The sequence below is a fragment of the Fusarium sambucinum genome, chromosome III (assembly GCF_050947815.1).
Source record: "Fusarium sambucinum isolate potato_lamoka chromosome III, whole genome shotgun sequence".
NCBI lineage: Eukaryota > Fungi > Ascomycota > Sordariomycetes > Hypocreales > Nectriaceae > Fusarium > Fusarium sambucinum.
Genome location: NC_139292.1, coordinates 928,644 through 956,055, shown reverse-complemented (window position 1 = coordinate 956,055; position 27,412 = coordinate 928,644). Strand labels below are relative to the sequence as shown.

Here is a 27,412-nt window from a genome sequence, read left to right as displayed (position 1 = left end):
GACACATCGACCGCCTTTGTTTGGGTCTGGGTACGCTTCAGGCAGCGTCTTCCAGCCTGCGACTCAGTGCATGAAATGGTCATCATTGTTTTACCGACGACTCTACAGCAACGGCAGCAGGTCAGGGTGATGTCTAATACGGTACACATGATGAAAATCGATGTGCTGATTGCTAGAAATAGGTGCTTCGAAGCAGGATACCGAATTTACTTTGTGGTGGTATCAAATTGCTTTGCAATTGTTGCTGGTTTGAAATCGGATACAAATTGAGAACAGACTATTTATACAAGAACATTAAAGATTCGGGAGCGCTGAGTATTCTTTGTGCTTCTGTTCGATGATGTGGTTCGAATGGGAGCGTAGATGGTCAATTGACACACGATTGGGCAAAAGGTAGAGGAAAGTATGAATAGACACGCTTTTCAAGTCCCATATTGGAAATACACTGTAGAATAACATGTTCATGTCCAACAATAATCTGTTAAGCTGAACAAGCAGCTCCCCATTGCCTGGAATCCATCGCTCGAAGCCAAGCCAAACCAGAGTAGTTGCCCGAATTTCTCATCCAATGGTCCATACCTCAGATAACCCAGAAGCAACACTCATTTCCTCTTAGGCTTAGCCTTGGACCCCTTCTTGGACCTTTTGTTGGACTTCTTATGCTCCTTGGACTCTTTCTTGAAATTGTCTCCGGATCCTGTTTCGGCTTCCTCTTCGGTCTCCTCCCTGAACTCTGGCTTCGGCTCGTTGGCAGTATCCTCGGGATCCTCCTTGGTTTCGTGATTGGAATTGTCTTCAGATTCGTTCTTGGCCTCTTCTTTGGCCTCGCCCGTAGAGTTTCTGATCTTCATCAATTCAGGAAGACGGGTTAGCCAGCGAGCCAGTGACCAATTGAGTTCAGCGTTGCGCCTAAGATCATTAGCATTCAACTTTACTATGAATAAGAAGAAGAAAACCTACTCCTCCTGTAATGGATCGGTGGCACCAGTCAAGTACGTCTTTCTGGTCTTTTGAAGAGTCGATTCACGAATGTAGTGGTCTTGCTCCTTCTTGTTCAGAAGCGAATAAGAGCGTCGCGCATCGTGTTCCGTAAGGGGAGGAACATCGGGCTCATCGACAAACGGAAGTGGGTTGGCTGGGAATGAGGAGCAGCGAATGCAGAGGGCAGGCTCGCATTTGATAATATCGATGTGTTCAAGCTGGCCGCAGCATTTTCCCTCGCCCTTCCACTGGCAATCGGTTTCTATGGGGGTACCGATGAACATGAAGTTGGAGCAGCGGCTGCAGGCGTATTTCTTTGTTCTTTGTTCGCACATGATTGCGTGTGAAAGCGATGCTTGATTGGAGTGTGATTGTTCGTGTATATCTTTTGCGGCTGAAGAAATGAGAGTATTTGCTATTGAGGTACCTAAAAGTACAGTTGAATTGTGTTAGGTGGAAGTCCGCTACGTTTGTTTTTTGTTTATTTCGCAGGTGCAGACTGGCCGTTTGACACTGGCACTCAAGTGCAATCCTGCCGGCGCTGCCAACCCACAGATTTAGAAGGACAGACTGGTGCGTTGTTGCATTTATAATTTATTTACGGCCGTCTTTCCATCAAATGCTACAAGGTCGAGAAGGCCAGGCTGAAGGTGTTTCAGTTACTTCGGAAGCCATGGTGGACCATTCAAACTGCTCACAATATTCTTCATCGTTCTAGAGATCATGAAAGTATTCAAGACCACAAGCAAAGCGTTCTCAATTGCGTTGCTGTTGCTCTGTCGCAGCGAGGGATGTTCACCACATACTTCAATGCACAAAACGGATTAGGATTCACCAGATCAACAATTGTATTGTTTACCAGCTTCAAATATAAGCCCTTAGTATACCCACACGAGCTGTGCCTGTTTACCCAGCCATCCCGTGAATTCACTTCCACCTCACATGTCTTGCCCCGATGATGCCTTTTGAGGCCAAACCAACACCGACCACACGCCACTCTCTGTTTTATGCCGTTGTATGAGACATAAATGGATATCAATCCTGCCAACTTTTGTTCATCGGGTCTAGGTGATTTCGTAAACAGGTGGCGGGGTCGAATTCAGAGGTTGCTGTCAATGAGTGCAAGTGGCTGTGGCTTGAGACCACAGGATCTCGTGCAACTCATGGTCGTCGGGACCCTAGAGAAAGGTTAGCCTCCTAAGCCTTGGGGTAAGAAATAAGTACTCTAAGACGTAGTCTAAAGAGCGTTGTAAACTGACTTACCAATTTCGTGTGAGGGTGTCAGAGTAACGTCGCGAGCACCGGAGAAAGCCCCGTCGGTCTAGTGACTTCGTAGGATCTTCTGGTCTGGTGCCGCGAATCCGCGAAGCCCTGGTACGCTGCAGTGGCGACCGGATACTCATTGTAACATGTCGAAGTAAGAGTTCCCGAGTGAAGGCACGAGAGTGACGAGGCCTTCAAAGGATCTTCTGTATTTGATCCCCTGCGAATTCGCAAAGTCTTGTGGCCTTGTAGTGGCCATTGAGCAAGGCGGCCTGAATGCGGCAACAACCAACTGTCTGGCGGAGCAAGAGGCCCAATTGGAGGGCACGCCCGCGGCAGCTTGTGTATGTCAGCTAGATCTCAGATCTAGCGTCCTGCATTGCGTCGGCCTTTAACTGTTTGAAGTAACTTCTCCAATGCCTGGCTATCAGCCTGTTCAGTTAAGTCCGGCAGCAGTTCTGGACTGCCTAACACCCCGGCCTCGACATATTGACAATTGTTAATACAGTCGCTGGATGCTTTCGAACACCACGGCCACCGTTGCAGGAAAGACCAAATGTGTGCAAAGCAGGAATACCGAAATCCAATCTCAGGGAAGGAGGAAAAGGGATAATCGACATGTCGAAAGTAGTTTTCCCATTCCTTCGCGTCAAAGGTAAAGGACTCCAGCAAAGGTAGATTTTCGGAGATACTGTCAAATAAAGTATCCCACCTTAAAGGACTAACATACCAACCAGGTTCATCATCATCTGGCATGGGTGTGTAGGCGATGGGAACTTGATGCAGATGATCGGGATCATGGGTGTCGTCTTGGACTCTAATCCAGCCATCGAGGTTGACTCCCCAGAACCCAAACTCGGGTTGTTGTACGAGACAATGCGTAGCGATAGTGCATCGATGAAGGTTTAAGCTTCTGAGAGACTTATGTCTCAGCACCCAATCGAAATGCCACTTATGCAAGATTTCAAAACCCTCCAAAGTTAGAGTATTCAACCTTGGGAGGATAACATCCATGCCGTAGAACGCACCAGGGATGGCAGCCCAGTTCTTTCCGGCGAGTGTCAATTCGACAAGATTTGGCACCAAATCCAGGATATCGTTTTCTAGAGATCTAGGAAATAACCTGATTTCCTCTCTGTACATACGCTCAATAGGAGTAGTCGGAGTAAAATAAAAAGATTCATCGTCAGCTTCAGAAAGGATCTTGATGTGCAGACGCTCAATATTCTGGAGGAGGTCTGTAGCAACAGAGTCCAGTATAGGCACGTTCTGTAGGTTTTCCAGAACCAGTTCCCGAACTGTGCTCACATTAGGGCGTTTGTTTCGCTCTTGTATGGCCCTCGCGAGGGCTTGAAGTGTATGGAGCCGCGTATTTGTCGGCTCCTCGACAGGTGTCGTGTCCAAGGATTCGCCCATCCGATTCATTTGATGGTTTCGCTGAATCTCGCCTACGCGACCGATGCAGGCTGCTGTAAAGCGCACCTCTATCGCATCAAGCTTGGGGAGATGGCGGATCCTGTTTATGGCAGATTCAAACTCGGGCCATACTCCTTCTCTCCAAGATTCAGGCCATCTGAAGACTTCGCATGTCCCATGGTTAATCGAAGACGGATCCTCGACCAGGATTGCGGTTTCAATGGCAACGCGCCGGACATCGGGTCTTAGACGCTTCGAGTCCACGAGTTTATGCCACGCCCTGAACTTGTCGTTCATGGTGATACCACTATGCCGAAGTACCAAGGTCCCAAGGAGACACTTGGTAGCGATGGCATTCCACCTGCGGCACACAAGGCGGACCTGTGTAGAATCGTGATGCCAATCATCACGGCAGTGGTGCCTTTGGCTTGGAGTCAGGAGATGACTGAATATCGCACTCAAAATCTCGTCGGGGACGTAAGGAATCATTTTGGTAGATGATGAAGGGATAAAGAGATTGAAGAGGAGATGAGCACTGAATAAAAAATAACAAGCAGATGCTGAACAGGGAGGTCCCAAAATAAGCGGGGCACTGAGTGCGATCAAGTGAGAAATCAACTCTTGGGATTTAGTTGGCACTGCCAAAAGGTGTCAGGCTCAAGCACTACAGTTGGCGTGTATTATGCCAAAGATTTATCGACATGAACAGTCGTCTTTAACCAGAGACGTAGTCGTTACATTTTACAACTTGTAGAGAATTTGGAGCCATGGTGAAAGACAAAGTCACGATAAATAGCACCTCTTTGGTGAAATCAAAAGGATTATCATATTGGAAGTTATATCTAAAGAAGCACAAAGCACAGTCTCGTTTTTATGTACATAAACTGCAATTTCCCAGTAAAACAATCCCAGATTTAGTACATCACTGATAACCACCCTGATAAGTGTACGGGTAATGAATACCAGGAGGGTCCAGGGGAGGTGGAGGCTCTAAACAGTCAGCACAGATTTCTTTGTTATTCCATATTGTGTGCGAGTTAGATATCCCGCAAGAAAATGGCTTTCTGGTACGAGTCTGTTTAGAATTGTTGCATGGGCAGTCGTGGCTTTCATAACCCATTCGTTGGTTACAAACAGCGCACATATACTGTATCAAGATACGATAGCACATTTTGATTATTGTGGAGGCAAGTCGTGTAGTTTGAGAGTTGAGAGTTTACGTTTGGCGTTTAAATAGTATTGGAATGGACGTCTGATTCAATGGCATTATTAGAGTGTATCGTGGACTGGCGATAGACCCGAATCAATGTCATTCGGCTGCACCAAGTCACAGTATGAGGAGAGGTACACAATAAAATGATATATCGTGTCTATCAGAGGACTTTCATACTATGGAGTCAATAAACGATGAAGCAGTTGAAACTGCATTAGACGATATGAGAGTGTTAAATAAATTGATCGTTCTGGCACGTAAATCACCCTTTGCCCCCGGATAAAACAATTCATCCCACCATTATAAACGACAGTGAATGCCTCCAAGTGAACATTTATCTAATCATCTTTGAAAAACAATCTCAATGACATCCGGAGGCGCACACTCCTCACACATATCACTCTGATTCCATATTATCTGTGGATACTCATTGCCGCAGGACGCAAATCTTCGATGTCGTGTTCTTCTCGCTTTGTTGCATGTCAGACCATGTTTCTCGAAATCGTATCGGCGACTGCAGACGCTGCACATGTAGTGGATGGTGATGTCGTGGCACATATTGAATTCGTGGGTTTGTCGATGCGTATTTTTGATGTCGGTATCTTGGAAGATGGAAAGAGTTTAGCTGAGAAATGAAACGAACGAGGAAACAAGAGAATTTGAATAAAATAAACGACACATATTCAGACATGTAGGAAGTTGATCGTCATCATCTGTGTCTGTTGACTGGAAATTCCATTGTCGTCTTTGATTCAGGAACAGCCGAGTTGCTTGATCAAGTCGCACAAGAAAGTGTAGTGACAGACGTGCCGAGCGTTGGTGATGGGGAGGCCGACCTCAAACCAACAATATTCCATCCCATTCCATGACCTTCCAACAGGCAATCCAGTCCTTTAACTCAGGTTGACCTTGCTCCACTTCCTTTCATCTGGCGGACATTGCGGACAATATTCAGAAACACTGGCGACCTCGCCATCATCAGTGTAACCGCACGAACCCATCGACTTTGGTTCAGTTTGCTGAGCTTTTTCGCAAATCTCCCACTCGTAGCCTTTTCTGATGCAGCATCTACAGTAGATGCAGTAAAAGTGCGTGTATTGTTCAGTGCACATTGTTTGTGGAGATGTTTGTTTTACTTGTGATACGTGACAGAAAGGCAAGATAAAAGAGGCTTTGTAAGTAAAAATGCCTTGCTTATGGAGAGATTTATACTGCAGATAATGAGGCTGTGATTGTTGCATCTTGGCTAGGCATCCATCCAAGCAGGGGTCTGCTCTGTTGAGGTTGAACATGATGGATGGTATATAGATAGTCCGGTCCGTCAGTTATATATATATAGCTAGGGAAGATATATCCTGTCTGCAGTTAGATCTTTAACCTTATATCAATTAATCTTATTACCTCACTTCAATATACTCAGCTCAACTGAATCAGCTAATCAACAATCATATTTCAATTCGATCTTACCAAAGATCCAAAAAGAGGCCTCCCCAATAAGATCAATGCACGTTGCAAGATCTAGATGTGTTTGGTCCACAGCACCGCCGTCAGTTGTCATCTAATGATTTAGTGAAAACCAAGCCAATTATTCGGTGGATGGTATTCGTAGAGGGCTGATCGGTGGGTAGGTGCGATTCGGTGATAAGGACTTAGTGCGTTGACTACTGGAAGAGGCATGTCTTGGGCCTCTGGTCCTTGTTGGCGTGGGTAACACGATCGGGGGAAAACCGGACAATGGAATTGGACGGTGAATAGAAGCTTGTGTATGTCGTAGATAAAATTAGTGATATCCAAATGCCGGTGATGAATAAGTGATGGTCTGGTTAGCTGACAGCGTTGAGATGTAAAGAAGAACATTCAGGCAATCCGAAGAATGTTCCTTCCTTGTATACAGTCAAGGCCTGTAACGAACGTTGCTTTCTGTTGAGGCAGGTAACACCCGATTAACAATCCAGCAGTAGGCTGACATGCTGAGTCACAGTACACATTAGTACGAGCATGTATAAATAGCTCGAGTCAAACAGAACGATTTCACTACTTTCCCACCGTATAGCAACTAACTATACTTAACACCTTTCAAGGCAAACACGCAACAATGTGTACTAGAACGGTAACGTATAGCGAATGCACCTGTGGCAGGACTTGGAATAGAGTTCCTGTATTAGAACGGTGTAAGGAGGCGGCACTTAATGATAAAGCTGGAGATTGCATAGATGGAGTGAAGCTACGAGAAACCTCCACTATTAATGTTTGCTCCCAGTGTATGGAAGATCGAAGGATAAAGAAGAAGCATGTGCGCTTTGATAATGAAATTGACGATATAACTTCTGACTTGGATACGGAGCGTAGTAATAAAAGAGTGTAGTTAGCGGTTAATAGAATAGATATATAATCTAGTAAATCTTCTTATAGTAACTATATCTGCTTTTTATTGTGTTGGAGAGTTGGCTAGTTGATTAGAACTGTGATAGCTATTTGCATTCTACCTCTGCATTCCTGCCTGGATAAAGCCCATCTAAACAAGCCCTGCCAAAAACCTAATCATTTATACCAGGCTAGATCCATTCCCTGACTCTAACTTCTAACTTGCAAACCTTAGCAAAGATATGCCCACTTTATTAATATTATTCCCTAATATTAATGAACTTAACTAAACATATTCATAGAAGATGCAGTTCGCCCTAATAAGCATGCAGCTCGGGCTATATATGCGCAAAGGTACTGAATATAGTCTACGATATTCAAAAGCGTAACTTAAGAAATGTTATTGCCAAGAGATTATCTATAGTGCTTGCAAATAGCCTTCACTAATTTACCTTGGTTCCTATATAATATTGCTATTAGTAAAATTTTTAAAAATAGAGCTTTTATTAAAGGAATTGTTTCTTAGCTTCTAGCCGATAAGGTAGGCTATTTACTATTATTCTAAGGCAAAACCAGCTTTAATATTGCATAGGAGAAGGCAATAAGCGTGGTTCTAATATTAGATATACAGTAAGTAAATGCAACTCTGCCGGATATCTTTAGTAAAAACAGCTATTATATTCCAGTCCTTCTCCAAGCTTGGATATATATCCTATCTGCAAGATAGGCCGAGTTAATTCCAGGCATATAGATACAGTTTAACGGGGAAGTTAATATACCGGCAGAAATGAAAGAGTAAACTTTTACTATAATAAATATCGGGGCGGTTAGTAAAGATACTATTAGGTGGTAGAAAGCTATTCTATTGATTAATGGCTAGGATGCAACTATCTATAATAAGCAAGGCCAGCGTCTCTATTTACTATAGTCTATAACACTTATATTAGAGCGCCCTTTACTGGTATTAGCAGAGTGCAAAAAAGATTAATTATTACTAAATACCAGTCTAACTTTAATAGTAACAGCATGCCGTTATCTGACCGACTACTGCATCTACCATGGTATCGATGGTGATGTGAACCTGGCAGCTCTCGCAGCAGCCTTGCTGATTCCGACTACCAAGTACAATCTTAGGACGATTTCTATGCCGATCCCAGAGACAGCCCAAGGTCCGCATAGAGGAGAGGATAAGCGGCCAACAGACTATCATTTCGAAGCTATTGACACTCCCCAACTGGACAAGCTCCTGACCCTCAGTTGCAATCCTAGCGCAGTCAAAACTCTCCTTGCCAGCGTATTCTTCGAACCGGACGTGGAAAGCAACATTTGCGGCATGTGGTTACAAGGCTCTTTCTCATTCCTCCGCACCATCAAAGATCCCGACAACCTCCTGCGGACCATGATAAAACGCGACCCGGAGCTCGGGTTCTTATGGGTCGGTGCTTTTATAACAGGGTGTCGTGATAGAATACTAAGTGAGAGCAGAGGCGCTTGGTCTGAAATCGACCTTGGGGCAGCTGCTTGGACGGGTACACTGGTGTCTTTCATCCAAGAACCAGTACTTTGCCCTACACCAGGGGCGACATCAATCACACGCGCAGACGAGTGTCGTCTATCGTTCCTCTGTCATGACCTGAACTATAGCAAGCCGCCATTGTTTCCTTTTGCACCGTTCGGATACACCGCTTTCCTTGACACTAATCTTGATGTTCGGGAGCATTTGTTATGTGGGAAAGATCATGTCCTCAGATACGTCGGCTTGACCTGGCGCTGTAACGACGGTACAGAAATCAAACAAGAACCGGAAACGCCAATAATCGCGACGAGAGCCAAGGCTGGACAACAAATTGACGTCGATTATGATGACTAGGTATCAGCGGACGTCATTTCGGAAACGGTGACGAGAAACATCTTCGATTGGCTTCGCGGAGAAGATGGGTTCCCTGTTGCTGAGCGAGCAATTCGTGCGCATGAATGGATTGATAACTTGGATTCTGATGACGATGAGTCCATTTAGATAGATAGGGATTCTACTATTCAGCGACATATTATTGAATAGCTACTAAAAGTATTAGCGCAAAAGTCAAATTCTCGTTCTCAAGCATTTGATAGACCAGAGTGTACAGGTACATGGTGAAAGATGATGCCTTTTTGGTTTGGATCCCTCCTTGTCACGGGACTTGTACAATTGCTACTGCGAATACCTTCTAGCCCTCCTTGAGCTGATTCTTGCCCGGATATATGCCTTCGAGTGGTATGAGTAACAAGGCCGCGTTCATGTCGTTTTGTGAGTTAAGCCGTGCATTACTCTTCCGTCCCCTATTGTGTTCTGTGCGTTCGTGAAATGGCCGTTTGATTTGTCATGTGAGAGGCAGGTACGCAGCTGCTAGTACCAAACATTTTGAATACTAGACTAATTCGGCAGGCACCTCCCATGCTCTTGATTAATCCCCACCACATCAACGAAAATCTTTAATTCAACAAAAAAAAAACGAGTCAGCGGATGATCTTGCAACTCACCTTCAAAGCGAGCAAGGTCATCCGCCGACATCAAACCGAAAGTACATCAATTTATCGAAAGTCAAAGCGGTCATATAATGCGATCGCTGGCTCGACCAATCCGTTGCGGGAGGAAAGATTCTCGAAGAATCCAAATTTGACCCTACAAAGGAACTCAAGCGTACGCTGAGCCAAAGAGAGACAACATCCTCGGAGGCTTCGGCCGCAGTCGCCATCTCTTCAATGTTCTTCAGAAGAAATTCCAGTCAACTATTCTGAAACAATCCCCTCAACTCGCCTTTTAATGACAATTCACGAGCCGAGGTTGGCCTGCCGCAAGGTACTGGAATCATCCTCGTACAGTTACTACCTAAGATGAAGAGGAATCTGACTAACCTTATTGTAGTGATAAAATTCTCTCCGTTCTCTTGCCACTGCCAACATCGCAACCCGCCTCGACCGACAGTTTCACCGCATCGGATAATTGGTGCTCAGTATTGCGACATTTGGATTAGTATTATCGAATTCAACGCCATCGTACCATCTTTGCTCCTAAAAGCACTCGAATCGAAAAGAATGGAGGCTCATGTGGGACTCCGAGCCTTTGGAGGTGCATAGAAGCGTGTGGAAAGGGGAAGCATGGTGGCAACACACCTCATCCAGGATGTTTGACTTCAGAGACAAACGTACGCTTACACGCGACGGAAAGGAAATATGGCAAGACAGATTGGCATCAACGCCATCGCGAAAGCACTCAAAAAGGTTGCGAGCTCGTGAAGGCATACAAGACATCTTGGATCAATTAGTTCTAGACTTGTATAGATCCCAAGAGTAACTCAATTTTACTCCTGCTACCAAGACTTCCAAGCCAGTTTAAAAGCCTGACCAGTCGCATCAATAGCCTCACGTTTCCAATGTGAATTATTTCTTCTTCCCATATAACCAGTCAAGCCCCCCTCCCACCCAGGTTCTCCCCTGGCTTTCACGCGTTCGATATCAATGGGATCCCTGTGGTCAAACCCCTCGTCGTCGCCTTCCTCCTCGACGATAGGACCAAATTCGACAACGTACATCTCACGTGTCAGGCCTTCGAGACCGCTACAATCAGGATTTGCGTCGGCATATATAAAGAACCAGTTGCCATATGAGCAGTGTTCGTTGTCGTCAACTTCTGGTACGACCAAACCAGGAAGTTGGCCGTTTCCGACATCATCTCGGTCAGAGGGCGAGTATTCGAATAGTGGCGGTCTTCCTGGCTCTATTTTGCCGTTTTCTTCTTCGTAAAGCTCGATGGCTGTTTTGGTCTTGGCAATCTGATCCCAGATGGTGCCACGAGACTTGATCTCCTCAATGTAGTGCGCATGACACTCCTCCGCCGTGGCACCAGGAAGGAAGAAGAACTCGTATCGACACCAGGAGGTGAAACCGTGACCTTGATCATTCTCTAGTCTCTCGAAGAATGCACAGCCATCAAAGTCGGATGGTGTATGCGGGTGGACTATGTAGAACACCCAGCAAGGAAGAGGAGGCAAGGGACAATTGGGAGATAAGCTTGCCCATGACATCAAAGCTTGATTGCCATTATGATCAGTGAAAATCCTATTGTTGTACGTGCGTACGTGTTTAGGTGGCAGGTAATTTGCTTTTTGACTATTGGGATATCTCTCCTCAACTGTTAGAGGCCGCGTCTTTGTCCGAACCATTGTAACAAGCAATAATGAAAGGAAGCTGAAAGGCAATTGGTCAAGAAGTATGATTCAAGGGCGGATTTGATGTCTTGTCTGAAGCGGTCAATAACGGCAGAACTCCTTATATGACTTCATGGACTGTTGCCAGCGTGTTCCGCAACCCTCTCCCTCGACATCAAAATGTATCCAAATTTAATGAGCTCCTGAGCGAGGTCCTGAGCTACCTCGTAACACCAAAACAAAAACTTCGGCCTTGTGATGAATGGCTTGATGACATCGCCCGAGTCCGCCTTGTCTGTCGCCTTTGGAACGAAGTCGCTTCCGAACACATACTCAGCATCGCAAGCCGCCGATAGTTGCTGACTGGCTAACAAATGCTACATATAACACTCTTTCTGAATTTATTTTATTCCAATACGTGGATTGCATAAATAGTGTTGATGGAAATATTAGATCAGCATTAGACTATCAATAGTGCCGGTATTTGTCTGATCTACTCCAAGCCCTTACCATCCCAACTAAGGATGCACCAGTGAAACCAAACGTGGAAAATTGTCTAACCAAGGCGGTCCTAGTTTCCAATTATTCAAATCACATGCGATAGCTTCAAAGTCGGGACTAACGCAGACCTGACCTCCTTCCATGGTCATAAGAGAACACCCTGGCGGCCATTTCAGCTGCAGAGACTCGAGATACATCTTGACGGAATGCCGGGATTTGATACGTGGATTCGTACAGAGAAAGTCGCGAAGATCGGGCCAAGGGATGTAATCGATGCTCACGGGATGAGGATATGTGTTTTGAACCTCGGTTGGGAGAAGCCACGGCGGCACGTCTTTAAGTGTCATAGGATCAGGATGTAAGCGCCACTATAAACCGTTAGTTTGTTTCTGATAACGAGACGAAATACAAACCCTCATAAGTCGATAGGCAAAGAAATAAATCCCAAACAAAGTCTCCACACTCGACATCTCAAAACCCTTGAGGAAAGACGTGAGAAAGCATGTGACAGCGTTGTCGCCGTATGAATGAAGCGTCATATTAGGTAACGAAGGGTTCTTCGGCAGGGATCTCGCATGCAGAGGATCCTGGGGAAACGCAGCATGGGTTTCGTACAGTATGGCGAAACTCCGGTACTCTAGACAATCGGCCTGCGAGTGATGCTGCACTCCACATCGACAATCGACATGCGATGGCGCAGGGAATAAACTTGACATGACCTCGGCAGGTGGCATTGGCATGTCGCGGTCTGGGCGAGGCGAGACTCTACCCGGACCGTTGGGTGCAGATCGCGCGGGGAAGCCCGGGGTCTCGTTGACGCGTGTGGTACTAGTGTCCATCTCATAAGGTTCACCTGGGGGATGTCCGGGAAAGTTGCTATTTTGTCGCTGAGGTCTTTGTTGTTGTTGTTGTTGTTGTTGCTGTGAGGCCATCAAGTCGGCACCAATCTGAGGCAGTGTTCGTAGTTGCGCAGATACAGTATCGAGATTCCTTCTGATCTGCGCAATATCTGCTTCCATTCTCTCCATACGTAACTTGTGCTCTTGTCGATTCTCTCTGTGTTTGACGCGGTCGGCTAGTCGCTTCTGGCTCATTTGAGCCTCTGTGCGAACCCGTCTCTTGGAAGAGCCGCTAGGTGGAGATGCCGACATAATACCCTGCTATAGACTCAAAAAGGGAGGTAAAAAGGTATCTGTCGATATAATCCACTGTTCTGAACAAAAGCTTGGTTGAGTGAGTGAGGAAATGGAACAAGTGTGAAAAAAGGGGCGCGTCGACGTCGACCAGTTAAATAAAAAGCTGGGTCTCTTCAACCTGGCCAGGAACTGATATTGAAAAACCCCTCTAAACTTGGCAACACCCAAAAGAGTAGAGAGTCTTAATCGAGACTAAGCAAGATTAGGTTTCTGTATGGGTTGGTTGGTTCGTAACTGTCTGTCAGTTTTTGGCAAGTCGGAAAGAAAAAAAAGGAATGAAAAAGGCGTTTGAATTTCTCTTTGGGTGTGTGAGTTTCTACCGTCAGTCGAAACGCGGGGTACAACACTCGCTCTATACCTTTTTTGCTCTAGTTTTGCAAGGATGAGGCTGGTTTCTGTTGGGAAAGGATATTTGTTGATTGTCAAGCACCAGGGTTAAGAGTGTGATTGGTCAGCGGATCAGGAACTTGATGTCTAGTTAGACAGGTAAATAGATCAGATGAGATAGTCTTACTTTATTATTGTATATCCGGTTTGAGAGTATGTATGTTGTGTATTACCCGTCTTCAACGTTGTCAGAACTAACCCAACAAAGTAGGTGGAAGGGTGATCTGCACCCTGATCTGCAATCGATAAGACCCTTATCGAGCTGACAAGTACTAACTCATCAGAAATAATTGCAATAAAACATCAACTCTGCTATTTTTATCACTATAAAACAGACAAGGTTTTAAAGTAGCTTTAAATAGTAGTTTCGTCTGATAGTTGAGACGAAACAGATAAAATAAACGTTGGGTTCGTTTCAGATGGAAACCTGTTTCAAGTTCTGCAACCACTATCACATTGCACACTGGACACCAGAGATGATATAGGTGACATCTTGGTTGCTGCCTCTTTGTCCTTTACCGAGAAAGAAAAGAGATCGGTGAGTTTAAATGCTTGGACAATACAACAGAGTACAGACTCCTAACAAAGAACCCTTCACCACTTAAACTCACTTCCAGTCACCTTCTCAGAAAACTCCCACAATTTCTCAGCTTCACTACTAGAAACAGCGAGTGGGTTTGCTTTGTCGCTGATCTGGCAGTCTGAAAGGTACGCTCCATGATTGTCGTCTTCCTCACCAAAACCCACCGCCAACTTTGGATCTAGAGCTGCGACAAGACCAGTAGAAGCTCCCGCCCCCAATGATTTCAAACTGTAAATCCCAGCTTCAGCGAGTTTCTTTACAGCATCGATGGTATCCTGTGGGAAGTTTCTTGCGAGTTCCGTACCCCAGATAATACCTGGGTGGGCAGCAACTGACAGAATGCCGTATTTGTTGAAGAGTCGTTTGGTAGCACCGATACTGAAAAGAACGTTGGCGACTTTGCTGCGGTCGTAGCCATCCAAAGGAAGATATTTAGCATCCTCAACATTTTCGTAGCCCCAGAGTTTCATAACCTTGTACACTGGCTGTTCTGCCTCTGGAAGGTCTTTGTTCTTTCTATCAAAGTTCATATCACTCCAGCGCATACGAGACGTCATCGGCGAAGCAGAAGTAATGTTGACGATCCTGACTGATCCTTTTGGTTTGCCTTCTGCTGCCTTGATGAGCTTGGGCATGATGAGACCGGTGAGAATCCAGTGTCCGATGTGGTTGGTTGCGAGATGCATCTCGAGTCCGTCTTGTGTCAGGGTTCGTTCTTGAACACCCATCACGGCAGCACTGTTGATAACTAGATCAATAGTCGGGGCATCGGACCATGATAGAGCATGTTCGGCTGCCTTTCGAACGGACGCTTGGCTGGAGAGGTCTACCTCTAGAAAGCGATAGTTGACGTTTGGAAATTCAGCTTTGAGGGCGTCGATGCTGTCTTGAGCTTTGATTCGGGTACGGGTGGCGATGATGATAAGAGCTGGGTCTTGAGTGGACTGGAAGCTGTTAGATATGCAACTACTGTATAGACACCAACTTACGAATGCATGGGCAGTCGAGAAACCAATACCACCACGGTTCACACCAGTGATGAGAATGGTCTTCCCACGAATACCGTCAGCAAAAGCTTTGGCGACATCAATACCCTCGGTATTAGCTTCAAACTCAGAGTATGTAGTAGAAGGCATGGTGACAGTATCTCAAAGAAGTAGTAGTAGAAGTATGTCTTGAGTGTCTGGTTTGCAGTCTTTTTGGGCCGGGAAACCTCTCTATTTATGTATGAATCTGATGCTCCTGTCAATAGTGTCGTAGCCACGCATTTGAGTGTACGACATCCATGGACCAATAAGAGACTTGCTACCCGATTTGGAAACACAGCCAAGCCAAGACTATGTTGTCCAATGGGAGACTTACTACTCAATTGGGTTAATGATCATACACTATAATACCGAGACTTGATTGGTTGCATTATGATTGATCATAACATCTATCGGTAGACAAGGAACTCTATCGGAATTATGTAGAATAAGGCTATGTTTCGGCCGTAACTCCGTCGTTTAAATCCATATCCAAACCCCGAACCTTATTCCACAGCGTTCGTCCCGATATATCATGAATAACGCTCATCCAGGGGAACTTGAGCAACAAATCCTGTGCATCGTCCCACGTTACAACGCCAATTTCTTTAGCCTTCTGATGCAATCATATCACCATCCACTCCAGATCCTCTTTGTCCGAGACAGAGATCCCTCCCAGAACCAACATCCAAAACATAAACTCATCTTCAAGATCATCTGTCGTCTCCAAAGCCTCTTTTATACAAGTTGCTATGAGCCCAGGCTTGGCAAGTCGATTTTGCTGATTGTTCCAGAATATTGACATCACGAATACCAATAATCCAATATGATATACTGAGTCAGCATCTCCCATGAGCCTAGATTCATTCAGTGTTCTGAATTGCAAAAGTCGGTAGCAAATTGATATCGGGATCTCTTGAAATTCGATCAGATCGAGGGGCTTTCTGTCGATGTGCTTGTTGAATAGACTGCAGACGCCCATGAGATCAGAAAAGGCTTGTTCGAGGACGGGTTGATCCGGTCGGAAGTGGCTGGTTTCTGCGCTCTGTAACGTGAAGCCTCGGGATGACAACAAATTTCGTATGGTATCTATTCTATCGCGATAAAAAAGCGGGTGGTCGCCTTTTTGCAAAGTGAATAAAATATCAGTCCTTCAACAGTCAGTGTCCGCACAATCGCTTTCGGACAAAATACTCACCGGCAGATCTTGGTAGCCACGGCACCATCTTCTATCTTCTCCAAACCCCCGCGGAGGTCGACAATCTTTTTCATGCCCTTCACATGAGCCTCTGCTTCGACGTAGTGCCCGGATACTTGCTCATGGTTGATAAGCGCCATGACAAGAGAAAGAGTCTGGTCGGACAAAGCCTCGTTCGTTGCAAGTCGTCTTGCCAGTTGGTCCAGAGTTTGCGATAGGCACGAAAGAGAATTCAAACAGCTGTAGCCTGCGCCGAGGTATGTTTCGTTGGAAGATTGTATCAGCGCCAAAGAGCAGTCGTATGCTATGATGGTTAGTACACGACAATGAGTTTGTGGGAGTGAATACCAGGTTTGCTAAGAAACATGATTTCTAGCCATCGTAGTGTGTACTGTTCAATATCAAATCCAAGTTGCGTTGGATAAATTAAGTTGACGGTAAGGTTGAAGACTAACGCGTTAGTGACGGCAGTGTAGGTGCAAGTATAACTCACAATCATGCAAAGCTTTGCTGGCGACTTTGGTCACCGGCACAGGAAACGGAAAGGTCAAGAATGGAGTACCGGTAGGTCGTGCTGTTCTTTCCATGGCGTGATATCGAACAACTTGGCCGGCTCGTGATGGTCGGTGAAACGTTTTGCCTGCATTTTTGCCCTTCATGACATGTTGGCGCATCAGTTTTTTCGAATTTCTGTCGGCGTGTAAGCCATCCACGAAAAAGAACGACTGCTCCATTGTCGGTAGTTGTGAGAGTTAGCTTTGGATGATGTCAGCGTGGGCAACGTTTGTCTCTTGCCTAAACAATTCTGCTTATTAATCGCATTCAAACAAGTCTCGTTCATCGACCTCAATTTTCAAATTAATGTTAACTATTTGTATTATATTCTTATTACATATCTTCTTATGCTTTCGATACTATAAAAACCAGGTTTGATCACATTTCCATTCTAGATATTGAAAGAATTAGTTGTATTGCTCTCCTCGATGTCAATTTCGCTGACGTACATGCCTGCAGCAACTGCCATATAACGTTCCATCATCATACGAACAAATGTCTCGATCGATGTCATTGGCCGGGTTCTTAATACGAACAAGACCACTTCATGCAAAATCTTCATAGGGGTCCTTGGTTGTGAAGAGAAGGACAATGAGGCCCACCCATCAATCCAAGAGACGTAGGTGGATAGAATGTGCCTTGTCGATATCAGAGGGTAGAAGCCCAGATGCCCGCCCTCATGCTCCAAGTCCCTCCTCGAAACCTCAGGTCATTGTTCTTCCTTGGTTATAGGGCTATTGGTTTACATATTACTTGAAGATTGATACCCCGCTTTAGAAGTCTTGCACAGCCACAATACATAATCTATTCAGTTGCTACTTATGTTCTATCCATAAATACCATCTTCAATTTTCAATGGCATCGAAAAGCCTGAATCCAGAGCCTCTGCTTCCCGATCTAGGGTCAAAGCCGTCAATATACAAACCACTTGCGGCCAGAGAGATCCGCCTCCTCGTAATCCAACCAGGTATCTTTCGTGAGCCACTCAGGTGCATCTTGAAGACGGTTTCGCTCGATGACGAACCATCACCTCACTTTGAAGCACTGTCATATTGCTGGAATGATCTTCGAGACACTGTTATAGTCGATGATGACACGATATACGTTCCCTCAGATCTGGCATGGTTTCTCCGCCGATTAAGACGCAAGGCAAGTCCGCGCACAGTTTGAGCAGATTCTATCTGCATTAACCAAAGCGACAATGTCGAGAAAGGACATCAGGTCAACATGATGCGTGAGATATATCAACGTACTACCGAAGCTCAGGTTTATCTCTGCGAGACCTCAGGCTCAAATCGGCAGCAACAAGAAGACGAGATCCAAGATGACGAGTATCAACCATACCATTGGTATGGCGATAAAAGAGACGTCCATCTCTCTTCGTTGCTTGCGACATATGGCCACCAGCCGTTGAGCTACATCATGATGGATATAGTAGCGATCGGGTTGTTGACATGCATTAGCGACCACTTCTGCTCGCTGGAGAAAGATATAACGGCCATCAGTGGATTTTGGGATTTTGCGATACACACTTTCTCATTCATGGTGGAGCAGCCGTGGTTCTCTAGGATCTGGACATTCCAGGAAGCGGTGCTTCCAAAGGCCGTGTCGGTGCATTTTGGAGTCTGCGTCTTTCCTTTAGACATGATGTTACTTGCATCACAAAGAATCCTGCCTCTCGTGGGAACAAGGGCTCCTTCTTGTTGTGCGTCGACTTGGAAGCGACTACCGCCTTTGGGTGCACCTGCTATCGGCCACGTTGACGGACATTTGTATGACCTCAGCCTTCATCGCAACTCGGCACAAAAGAATGGCCAAAGTCAAGTAATCAATCATGTTGATTTGGTGCTTTTATTGGAAGCCACTAGAAACAGACGCTGCCAAGAACCTCGAGACCGAATATATGGACTGCTAGGGCTGGTTCATAGCTGGCGCTTCGCCGACCCAATCACGCCAGATTATTCTCAAAGTATTGAAGAATTGTACATGACAGCGACATGGAAAGCAATGACGGAAACGAATACGACGGCGCTCCTTGCATATAACAAGCCAAATAAGAAATTGACTTTGCCATCTTGGGTACCCGACTGGTCACAAACGTTAACCGTGGCCGAGAAAGCGTCAATACCTCTGACGCTGTCTTCGAAAAGTTACCCCGGCCGCCAGGTCTTTGAGTTTTTGCCTAAAAACCGACTGCGCCTAAGCATGGTATTTGTTGGTAATATTCAAAAGGTCCTAGATCTATCCGATTTTGGTCTTGAAAAGACCACTGACACTTCTCTGTCCTGCGATGCCATCATTGGAGCAATAAGTACTTGCCGGGAAATGGTTGGTTTGCCTACCGACCACGAGTCAACGGAAGAACCTATCAAGTCTAGAGATAAGTTGTTTAGAGAGCAGGTTTTGACAGACTGCTATTTCTATGAGACCAGAGGCTATCGGCAGTGGAAGAATAACGAATGTTCAAAGCTGGACGAGCAGCCAACCGACACGTTTCATGGAGGCCACGCTCAAAGTTTCTTCACCCTGGAAGACGGTCGTTTCAGCCTTGCCAATTTCGAGTGCTCTACGCAAGATATGGTTTTTGCAACAGTTGGTAGTCTGTCTGTTTATCTAGTCCTTCGACCGTGCGAATTAACTGAGACGTGGACCGATGTGGAAGAATGGGAATTGAGAGGGCCCTGTGAGCTCTGGGACTTTGAAGGAGACGCCAACAAACAGCTTCTTCAGGAAGATGTATGCTTTATCACGCTAGTATAACCTCCAATAGTCAAGTGTCTAGACAACCGATGCAAAGTAGTTCAATCGTGGAAAGAATCTTGTAAACTTTGCGAGACAATACCACGTTGGGTAATGCGATTAAAGTTTCTTCGACTTCCCATCGACGTATATCCACGAACAAGAATTTGTCCTCGTAGTTATAAGTGTCAGCTTAAATAATGTCAGCGTCAACATTTCCAGCCTTGTCGCCCAGTCTACTTTTTAATTGCATTTAAAGCTCACAGGATCGATATTCAGATAATTGTTAATCATAATTTGTATTGTATTCTCATTACTCGTCTTCTCATACTTTTCATACTCTACAAACCAGGTTTTCACCTGGAATAATCAACTACTCGTCATAGTACATTAATTAATAACAGCTGTTTAGACCTCAACAGCACCACAAGGACCACCGTGGGCGTGGGTGTGAGCGCTAGTGCGCTTGAAGATTTGAGCGTGGTCGGCGTCCCTTCGTCGGGTGAGGTGGTTCACCTGGGGAATACCCTTGAAGCTCTTGGCGTACTTGGCAACAGAGTTGGCAATGGCCTGGGTGTTGACGAGGAAAGCCTCCTTGTTCAGGTTGTCGATGGTGTCGCCAGCCTTGTGGTAGTTGATATCATATGCAACACCAGCCTGGCCACCAAACTTCTTGGCCTCCTCCTCAGTCTTGAGCTGCTCAGCACCGGTAAAGAGACCACCGGAGGGAATACCGTTCTCGATGAAAGCGGCGTAATCGGAGCGACCACTAAACTCCGAAGGAACCGAAGCGAGACGCTTGGTCTTGAAGAACTTCTCAAAGTCCTTCTCGATGGCGTCGGAACCAGCAGGGCCAGTCAGGTTGAAAGCATCACCATCACCGTCGTAGATACCGTAGATGTAGTTGGGGCTGGCAATCATGTCGAAGTTGAGGTAGGCACGGATCTTGGCGATCTCGGTGTCGGAGCTATTGATGCTCTTCATGTAGGCGTAAGATCCGAGAAGACCAAACTCCTCAGCACTCCAGAAACCGAAGCGAACGGCGTTCTTGACTCGGTACTTGGTAAGAGCCTTGGCAACGTTGAGGATACCAATGATACCAGAACCATCGTCGCTGGGAATTGTTAGTAAAGATTCAAATTTCAAAGCGTGTAACTTACTTGATACCGGGACCAGCAGCGACAGAGTCGGAGTGTCCTCCAACGACGAGAACGTTGTCGTGGTCACCCTCCTTGGTCTCGGCAATGACGTTAAAGGTGACACGGTTCTCGACAGTAGCGTCGACATTGAGGTCAACGTTGACCTCGCCAGCCTTGGTCTTGGCAAGGATAGCCTCACCATCCTCGAGGCTGATGCCGACAATGGGAGCAAAGTTGCCGAAAGGCTCGCCAAGAGTACCGGTCAGCTCACCAGGAACGTTGTTGTAGACGATGACGGCAGCAGCGCCAGCAGCCTTTCCGTTGCTAGACTTGGCAGAGAAAGCACACTCTCCTCGCTTAACAAGGACAACCTTGCCAGTGGACTCGGCGGGGAAATCGCTGGCCGCACATCCGAGGTTGGAGGCAACAACGAGAGCACCAGAAGCCTCACCAGCGGGGGTGTAAGTCATGATGGCGGCGGCAATGTCATCGCCGTCGGCCTTGAGGGAGGCGGTACCGGCAGAGTACAGCTCAGTGAAGGGCTGCTTCTTGACATTGTAGTAGTTGAGGGACTTGAGGGTGTTGTAGAGGTAGTCGACGGTGGCGTTGTGACCCTTGCCTCCAAAGACACGGGTGTCGTCGTTGGCCTCCGCAATGTCCTGAAGCTTCTGAGCGCCGGCCATGAGACCCTTGAGGGTGATGTCCTTTTGGAGCTTGAGCTCGTTGACGAGCGGCTTCTTGGTGGAAGCGGCGGCGAGGCCAGCCAAGGCGAGGACGGTAGAGTACTTCATGTTGACGAACGAGAGTGAGAGGGATGAAGAGAGGTGAGGAGGGAAAGTTGACGGTGGAAGTGGATTGATATTTATAGGTCGATCATTGTGTCTCTGTTGGCAATTGCATACCAAGGTCTGGGCAGGTAGGAGGCAAAGCAGGTAGAGAGTCGAGGCAGGCAAGACCAAGCAGGCTGTGCTTCTTGGTGATAGGATAAATGACTGCACGGCACTTCTGCATAGCACAATAACGAATGCACCAATCATTCCCCAAACTCCGATTACGGCGCTCCCCCCAAAAAGGAAGTTCCAGGGATTAATATGGCGATCGAATCTTGGCGTCCGGTCTTGTCCCCCGCAGGAACTGCCTCTTACAGGAACTAGCGCCGACTCAAATCACACCTCACCAGGGAACTTTTGACTCGCTCTGAACTATGTTGATAACGGGCAGGTCAATAGACTTGGCGGGTCTTTTTGATAGCACGCGATTGATTAGCTTATAAGTGTAATAATAAGCATCATTCAAGCTTATTCGTTCCCGCTGCCTTGCCACCGATAAATCGTTTATCTAGATACTGACTAGTCGGACCCATACATATCTTCTCACCGGTTCTTTTGTTTTGTCTGGGGTAGAAACGAAAAGCTAGTCTTGTATCCCCCAGACCATAGATAAGAACCTGTTCAATTGAGTTGTGCCACCCAAAACGTTATATCCGTTAGTAGCCCAATCTGTACTTGGTTCCGTCTGTGGCTTGGCTCCACGACCGACCATCTTGTCCTACTAAAGAACAACAGACTGGTCGATCGAGTGTTACATTGACTTTGCCATCTGCAACTACTTCAATTTGAAGAAATGATCTACTAGTTCACTGCGGCAATATGTACTGTAACCCAGCCTTGTGAGGCGAATCGAACAGACTGGGAACAAGTCCAGTCAAGATCTGAATCAAAGTCTCTCGTGAGATGTGTATGGCTGGTTGTAAATGCCTGATTCCAAGAATCGGAACATACCTGGAGTCGTTCCGTTTATTGTTTCCATGCATGTCGACCTGCCAGACAAACATTAGCTTCCCCGCGTTACCACAAGGAATGTCGATGGGTTGTCTTGGCAAAAGCCAACGTCTCACCGCGTCTTGGTTTAATTAAACTCTAACTTTGTCACTGAGTTTGGAAGATGAATGGTGGATGCACAACTTTATTTGCCTACGCCAAATCAACTACATATCATTGATTGACCAAGATGTCTAAAACATGAGCAAGTAGATTGTGATGAAATCAGCAAATAGATTATAATGGAATCAGCAGATCGATTACCAAAACATCAACGAGTAGATTGCAACAACATCCAAATCGATTGAAATGAAAACGGCAAATGGCCTGGAATGGAATCAACAGTGATTGTAATGACCTGGGTTTCTTATTGTGTTTCCACCTGTTTGGGATCAGCATATAAAAATTCACCTGTCTTGATTCCATGTTGATTGGTACAGATATTTACTGAAAACATCGTTTTAGTGCTTGTAGAGCCTGGAAGCCTGTGAATGCAAAGTCACAGCCGTCTAATTGGTTGAAACCACATTCTGACACGGACGACTATCTTACCTAATCATCCGGCATCAGTCTTATAAAATCCCCAACGCCTCATTGAGATTATCACCATCATCAACCTTTACCAGCCCCGAGTGGGTGGTAGAAACGTTGGCCTGTTATATATTATATTATATCAACGGTCGAGGAGGTGATCTAAGCGCTGACTTTGTGTCTTGTTCTTCAGCGGCTAATCGTTCTCAGGTACTTCGATCCTGCACCTCTTTCGGACACGTACCGATCATCACGCTGGTGGCTTCCCCCGTACCTCAAGCGTTTGCTCTTTCTGTTATCTTTTCGCATCTCACGAACCGTCGATGTTAGTGGGTCACTAGAAACACCTTTCCCGCGGACTTCGTATATCGGACTCGGCTCACTTGATCAACTATCAACCGATCTCCTCGACTATGCCACCCCCAATATATATCTCTACTCGAGTGTCGACAGACACACTCAGAGATAGACGTTAGAAGTACCAGGTGATAGTCTCGAACAGACTGAACCTTTCTGAGCCTTGCTACGAACGCGGCTCTGAACATTTGCTTGAAGTCTATGGAGTCTATCACAAGTTTGGCGATATACCTCTCGAAGAGCCACAGATGAAGCGTAAGTTTTAATTCTTTTTAAGCAACTTCTGCTTACTGACGCCAACAGGAGCTCAACGAGAGTTGTTGTATATTATATATAAAAGGTACGTAACGGATGGATTTATATTGATTTCATACTCTCAGAGTTTGTCAATTGGGCTTGCACTGGTGAACTTAGTGATATAGCAACTAATCATCTATAGCCGGCCAAGGCAAGCCACCACAGGCAAGCCGCTGCAGGACATGAGCGTCTTCCAACTTTTCTCGATGACTCGGAGACCAAGGAAGTCCTGTTTGAAGTAACCACCCAAGATATTTCGTGCTTTGATCGTGCAAAAGCAGAGGATATCAAAGAAGAGTCTTACACAAGAGCTTTGCAAATTCGCAAGGGATCAGATCCAGAAGATTCAAGCCAACACAGAGCCGCCGCAGGAGACGCCCTTCTCTCGGGACCTCTTACTCCACCCGGGCACCCAGTTAAATGTCTTACCATTATATACCAAGGTTAATTCGACTGGATACTGGAGATAACAACTCTTCCCAGCCTGAACCTCCATCTACGCCACCGCCACCCACGGTCTTGTTCTACAGCCCGAGTTTTCGTTCTGGTGCGTCAACCTTCAGGACTGGAAGAGAGTAAGAGGCAGCACCTACGATGTCAGTAGGCGTCGACTCCTGTGTCACATACACAAGGTCTTAGCGCACTTGTACCTGGTTGGTATGTTCATACGCTGAGATGGAATACTATGTTTGATAGTATCAGCGAACGTCTGCCTTTGACGATGTTCAGCTTTGACGGAGAGGAGTGAGAAAACTACTTTCGACAGGTCGAGAAACACGAATGCGGGGATGAAATCGAAGTCCGCTATTTGGGGTTCGCGCAGGGTTGGTCTCGTCTGAACCATCCACCGACGGACATTGTGGCTGTCCAGGATGGCATGCCAGGGATGCCAGAGTCGTTGGCGCTGATCACAGGCGGAAAGAACTTGATTCAAACAGTTGAAGACCTAGATGGTAGTAGGAGGGTTGGCCTCTAAGTTTATACAAAACTAAACAGCCTAAGAACTATGAGTAGCATAAACTGACCTGTTTTTCGTCATTTTTATTTCTAGCATAGTTTTTCTGGTAGCCTGATGACCGACTCAACGCAAGACGTTAATATTTTCTAGCTAATCAATAAATACTATAATTCATCTCATCCAAACAGTTGTGCAATAAACTCCGAAGGGATACTGATGTGGCTGTGTTGTTTTTCTCTTTGTCGTTACTCCTGCTGCTGGTCTTTGTGAATGGCGAGAACGTCAACAGGCTCCTGATCAGCGATGGCTGAGGTCTTTTAAGCACACGGCGGTATTGTTAGAGGGTTGGAAGAGTTTAAATCGCGCCATCCCAAGCGGCAAGATGTCTCAAGGGTCATCAGAGTTGATCATGTGGTGGGATAAATTCTTCAATCAGCTCGTCGTTGACAACGTGATCGATCTCTAATTGCCAGCTTCCTCCCTTGACTCGCTACCGGAACCTTGGCCTCTGGATTGAGTGCAAGCAGAGGTTGGCGATGAATCGAAAGTTGAAGTTGAAGAAATGTTTGAACTAGCGTAGTTCACGTGTCTTTTCGCTGAATCGGACACCAGCTCGGTCTTTTGATCGAATCATTCTTCTTGGGTATAGGTATCTCTGGAGGTACTCGGATCCGGTGTACAAGTATCGAATCATCATTTTGACGGCAACGGCATCATCGTCGGAAAGGTCGCCTCGCCAGTCATGGCCTCCTATGTCACCATTAGGGGTTTTCGTCATGATATCGCACGTAATGAACATGCCTTGAACTCGCCATCGTAGTCAGCGGCGAAGAAGTGGTCCGTTGACTTCAGCTGTCCCAAGCGGCAAGGTATGTATCAAGAACCATCAAGGCCGATTTTAGTCGCGTGAACGCTTTTGCCGGCTCGCCGTCGACGACGCGAAATCACTTCTGGAGCTTCTTCAGCTTATATTAGCACCTTGATCAACTCAGGGAAGTTGTACTCGACAAATGGTGTACTTTTGGTGTTTTTTGGTGCCAGTGTCGCTGCAGAGGGTTAACCCGGGAGGATGTAATTCTTCATCCTTTCTGCCGGCTCCAATGTTGATGCTGAGTCCTGGGATATGCGGAAAGATTGCCATGGTCTTGAGCATGATCTTGACCTGGTTTGTGATGGTTGGGAAAGTCATGCCGGGAACCGGGCGGATAAACGGCAAGCCGACCCGAATAAGTTTGCCTCGGACGAAATCAGTGAGCCAGGCTACCTAGTATGCTACTTAGATCATGGACCTCGGACTACTTCTGTACCATAAAAACGACTTGGGAGGCTAACTCTTCTGCTATGATGGATCTTCTAGTTAGGGGGTATGTGAGCATTTGAGCTTTTATGCTGACGATGCCAGCTTGGTGGTAGTTGAGTGATGCTCTTAAATTTGCCTTCTCTTCGATTTGAAAGTCAACTATACATAAATTCTTGCACAGGCTACACAAATATCACCTTCACTGAAATCGATCAAGTCCAAAGTTGTCTAAAATCGGATCCTTCTCTCCCGTCAAAATCAGCTTACTCAAAAGCTCACCAACAAGAGCACCATTCGTAACCCCGGAGTGCATAGCAGCAACGCTCAACCCCTCCAACCCAGTCTCTCCAAGAATAGGCAAACCATCTTCCGGCAGAACTCGGTGTCCGATGGTATAGTGACTGTACTCAAGTTCATCTCCGCCGACAACTGACTTTTGAAGTCTGGCAAAAAGCTCACGGGCTTGCTTTTCCGCGTCGTCGCCCAAATCGCCACCCGCGTAGCTGGTCCCGAAACGAAGAGCGCCTTCGACTGTTTGACGGACGTGAAGTTCTGGAGCATTTATAACGCCGTTGATGAGTCTTTTAGATGTTGGCTTTGTGTTTACCAAAAGACCTTCGGAGCTGTCGAGAGGCAGTTTAATGTTTTCTGTTGCGAGCAATGCAACGCTTCCCAGACCAGCAGCCACGACGATATGGTCAGCAGCAAGAGTCTCTCCAGAAGTCAACACAACACCGCTGACACGACCATCAGTCTTGGTGAAACCCTTTGCTTTTGTTTCAATGACTGTTCCTCCTCTTTCTTCGACTTGAGAAATCATCTGACGAGCCGCTATCTCTGCTTCAAGAGCTCCCTCCTGTGCATACGCAAGACCCCATTCCGGCAGAATAGTCTCTTCGATATGAGGTTCAATCTCAGAGATCTCCGTCTTTTCTACACGAATAACATCGTAACCCCAAGCTGAAGCGTTAACTTTTTCAGCTTCGAGTTCCTCGGGTGATTTATCCCATGTGGTTGTGCCTTCCCACTGAATCGGAAGCGAGTCCAGGGATTGCTCGATTTCCCTCCAGCGCTTCATAGAACGAAGACGAAAGTCATAATAGAACTTTTTGTCTGTCGATGCGGCGTTGAGCCAGGCGAATGAGTTGGGTGTTGCCACGCCACCAATATCTTCAGCTATGACGGTGACATTGGTTTCGGATGACAAGTGCCAGGCGATGGAGGCTCCGACTATGCCTCCGCCGATGACGATAACATTAGAATGTGCTACTTCACTCATCTTAGACTTTTGTGGTTTCTGAGGCTCTTCCATTTTGAACGTGGTTGATGGTTTATAAGTTGCAGATTCGATTGACCCCGCCTTTGCCGGAGACCATTATTATCTCCGAAAGATAAACATGGA

The 27,412-nt window shown here is 46.2% G+C and overlaps 11 protein-coding genes across 11 annotated transcripts; 3 read left to right on the top strand and 8 right to left on the bottom strand.

Annotated features, from left to right (window-relative positions):
• Positions 1-602: 602 nt before the first annotated feature.
• Positions 603-1,316, bottom strand: FSST1_010503 (uncharacterized protein; the record flags this gene model as incomplete). The annotated part of the gene is made up of 2 exons (XM_083233541.1): positions 603-909; positions 961-1,316. The coding sequence occupies 2 exons, from the start codon at positions 1,314-1,316 to the stop codon at positions 603-605; spliced, it is 663 nt and encodes a 220-aa protein (XP_083080199.1).
• A 1,294-nt stretch (positions 1,317-2,610) lies between these two features.
• Positions 2,611-4,149, bottom strand: FSST1_010502 (uncharacterized protein; the record flags this gene model as incomplete). Its single annotated transcript, XM_083223728.1, has 1 exon — positions 2,611-4,149. The coding sequence occupies one exon, from the start codon at positions 4,147-4,149 to the stop codon at positions 2,611-2,613; it is 1,539 nt and encodes a 512-aa protein (XP_083080198.1).
• Positions 4,150-8,381: 4,232 nt separating this feature from the next.
• Positions 8,382-9,107, top strand: FSST1_010501 (uncharacterized protein; the record flags this gene model as incomplete). Its single annotated transcript, XM_083233539.1, has 1 exon — positions 8,382-9,107. One exon carries the CDS (start codon positions 8,382-8,384, stop codon positions 9,105-9,107), a length of 726 nt encoding a protein of 241 aa, XP_083080197.1.
• A 1,480-nt stretch (positions 9,108-10,587) lies between these two features.
• On the bottom strand, positions 10,588-11,439 carry FSST1_010500 (uncharacterized protein; the record flags this gene model as incomplete). The annotated part of the gene is made up of 1 exon (XM_083233538.1): positions 10,588-11,439. One exon carries the CDS (start codon positions 11,437-11,439, stop codon positions 10,588-10,590), a length of 852 nt encoding a protein of 283 aa, XP_083080196.1.
• Positions 11,440-11,942: 503 nt separating this feature from the next.
• FSST1_010499 (DUF3425 domain-containing protein) lies at positions 11,943-13,076 on the bottom strand (the record flags this gene model as incomplete). Its single annotated transcript, XM_083233537.1, has 2 exons — positions 11,943-12,293; positions 12,339-13,076. The coding sequence occupies 2 exons, from the start codon at positions 13,074-13,076 to the stop codon at positions 11,943-11,945; spliced, it is 1,089 nt and encodes a 362-aa protein (XP_083080195.1).
• A 1,026-nt stretch (positions 13,077-14,102) lies between these two features.
• Positions 14,103-15,227, bottom strand: FSST1_010498 (uncharacterized protein; the record flags this gene model as incomplete). Its single annotated transcript, XM_083233536.1, has 2 exons — positions 14,103-15,035; positions 15,081-15,227. The coding sequence occupies 2 exons, from the start codon at positions 15,225-15,227 to the stop codon at positions 14,103-14,105; spliced, it is 1,080 nt and encodes a 359-aa protein (XP_083080194.1).
• Positions 15,228-15,570: 343 nt separating this feature from the next.
• FSST1_010497 (uncharacterized protein) lies at positions 15,571-17,048 on the bottom strand (the record flags this gene model as incomplete). The annotated part of the gene is made up of 5 exons (XM_083233535.1): positions 15,571-15,732; positions 15,952-16,267; positions 16,315-16,618; positions 16,663-16,764; positions 16,808-17,048. 5 exons carry the CDS (start codon positions 17,046-17,048, stop codon positions 15,571-15,573), a joined length of 1,125 nt encoding a protein of 374 aa, XP_083080193.1.
• A 676-nt stretch (positions 17,049-17,724) lies between these two features.
• Positions 17,725-18,039, top strand: FSST1_010496 (uncharacterized protein; the record flags this gene model as incomplete). Its single annotated transcript, XM_083233534.1, has 1 exon — positions 17,725-18,039. One exon carries the CDS (start codon positions 17,725-17,727, stop codon positions 18,037-18,039), a length of 315 nt encoding a protein of 104 aa, XP_083080192.1.
• Positions 18,040-18,096: 57 nt separating this feature from the next.
• On the top strand, positions 18,097-19,629 carry FSST1_010495 (uncharacterized protein; the record flags this gene model as incomplete). The annotated part of the gene is made up of 1 exon (XM_083233533.1): positions 18,097-19,629. The coding sequence occupies one exon, from the start codon at positions 18,097-18,099 to the stop codon at positions 19,627-19,629; it is 1,533 nt and encodes a 510-aa protein (XP_083080191.1).
• A 387-nt stretch (positions 19,630-20,016) lies between these two features.
• On the bottom strand, positions 20,017-21,538 carry FSST1_010494 (M28 family metallopeptidase; the record flags this gene model as incomplete). The annotated part of the gene is made up of 2 exons (XM_083233532.1): positions 20,017-20,722; positions 20,769-21,538. The coding sequence occupies 2 exons, from the start codon at positions 21,536-21,538 to the stop codon at positions 20,017-20,019; spliced, it is 1,476 nt and encodes a 491-aa protein (XP_083080190.1).
• Positions 21,539-26,209: 4,671 nt separating this feature from the next.
• On the bottom strand, positions 26,210-27,322 carry FSST1_010493 (FAD dependent oxidoreductase; the record flags this gene model as incomplete). Its single annotated transcript, XM_083233531.1, has 1 exon — positions 26,210-27,322. The coding sequence occupies one exon, from the start codon at positions 27,320-27,322 to the stop codon at positions 26,210-26,212; it is 1,113 nt and encodes a 370-aa protein (XP_083080189.1).
• Between the last annotated feature and the right edge of the window lie 90 nt (positions 27,323-27,412).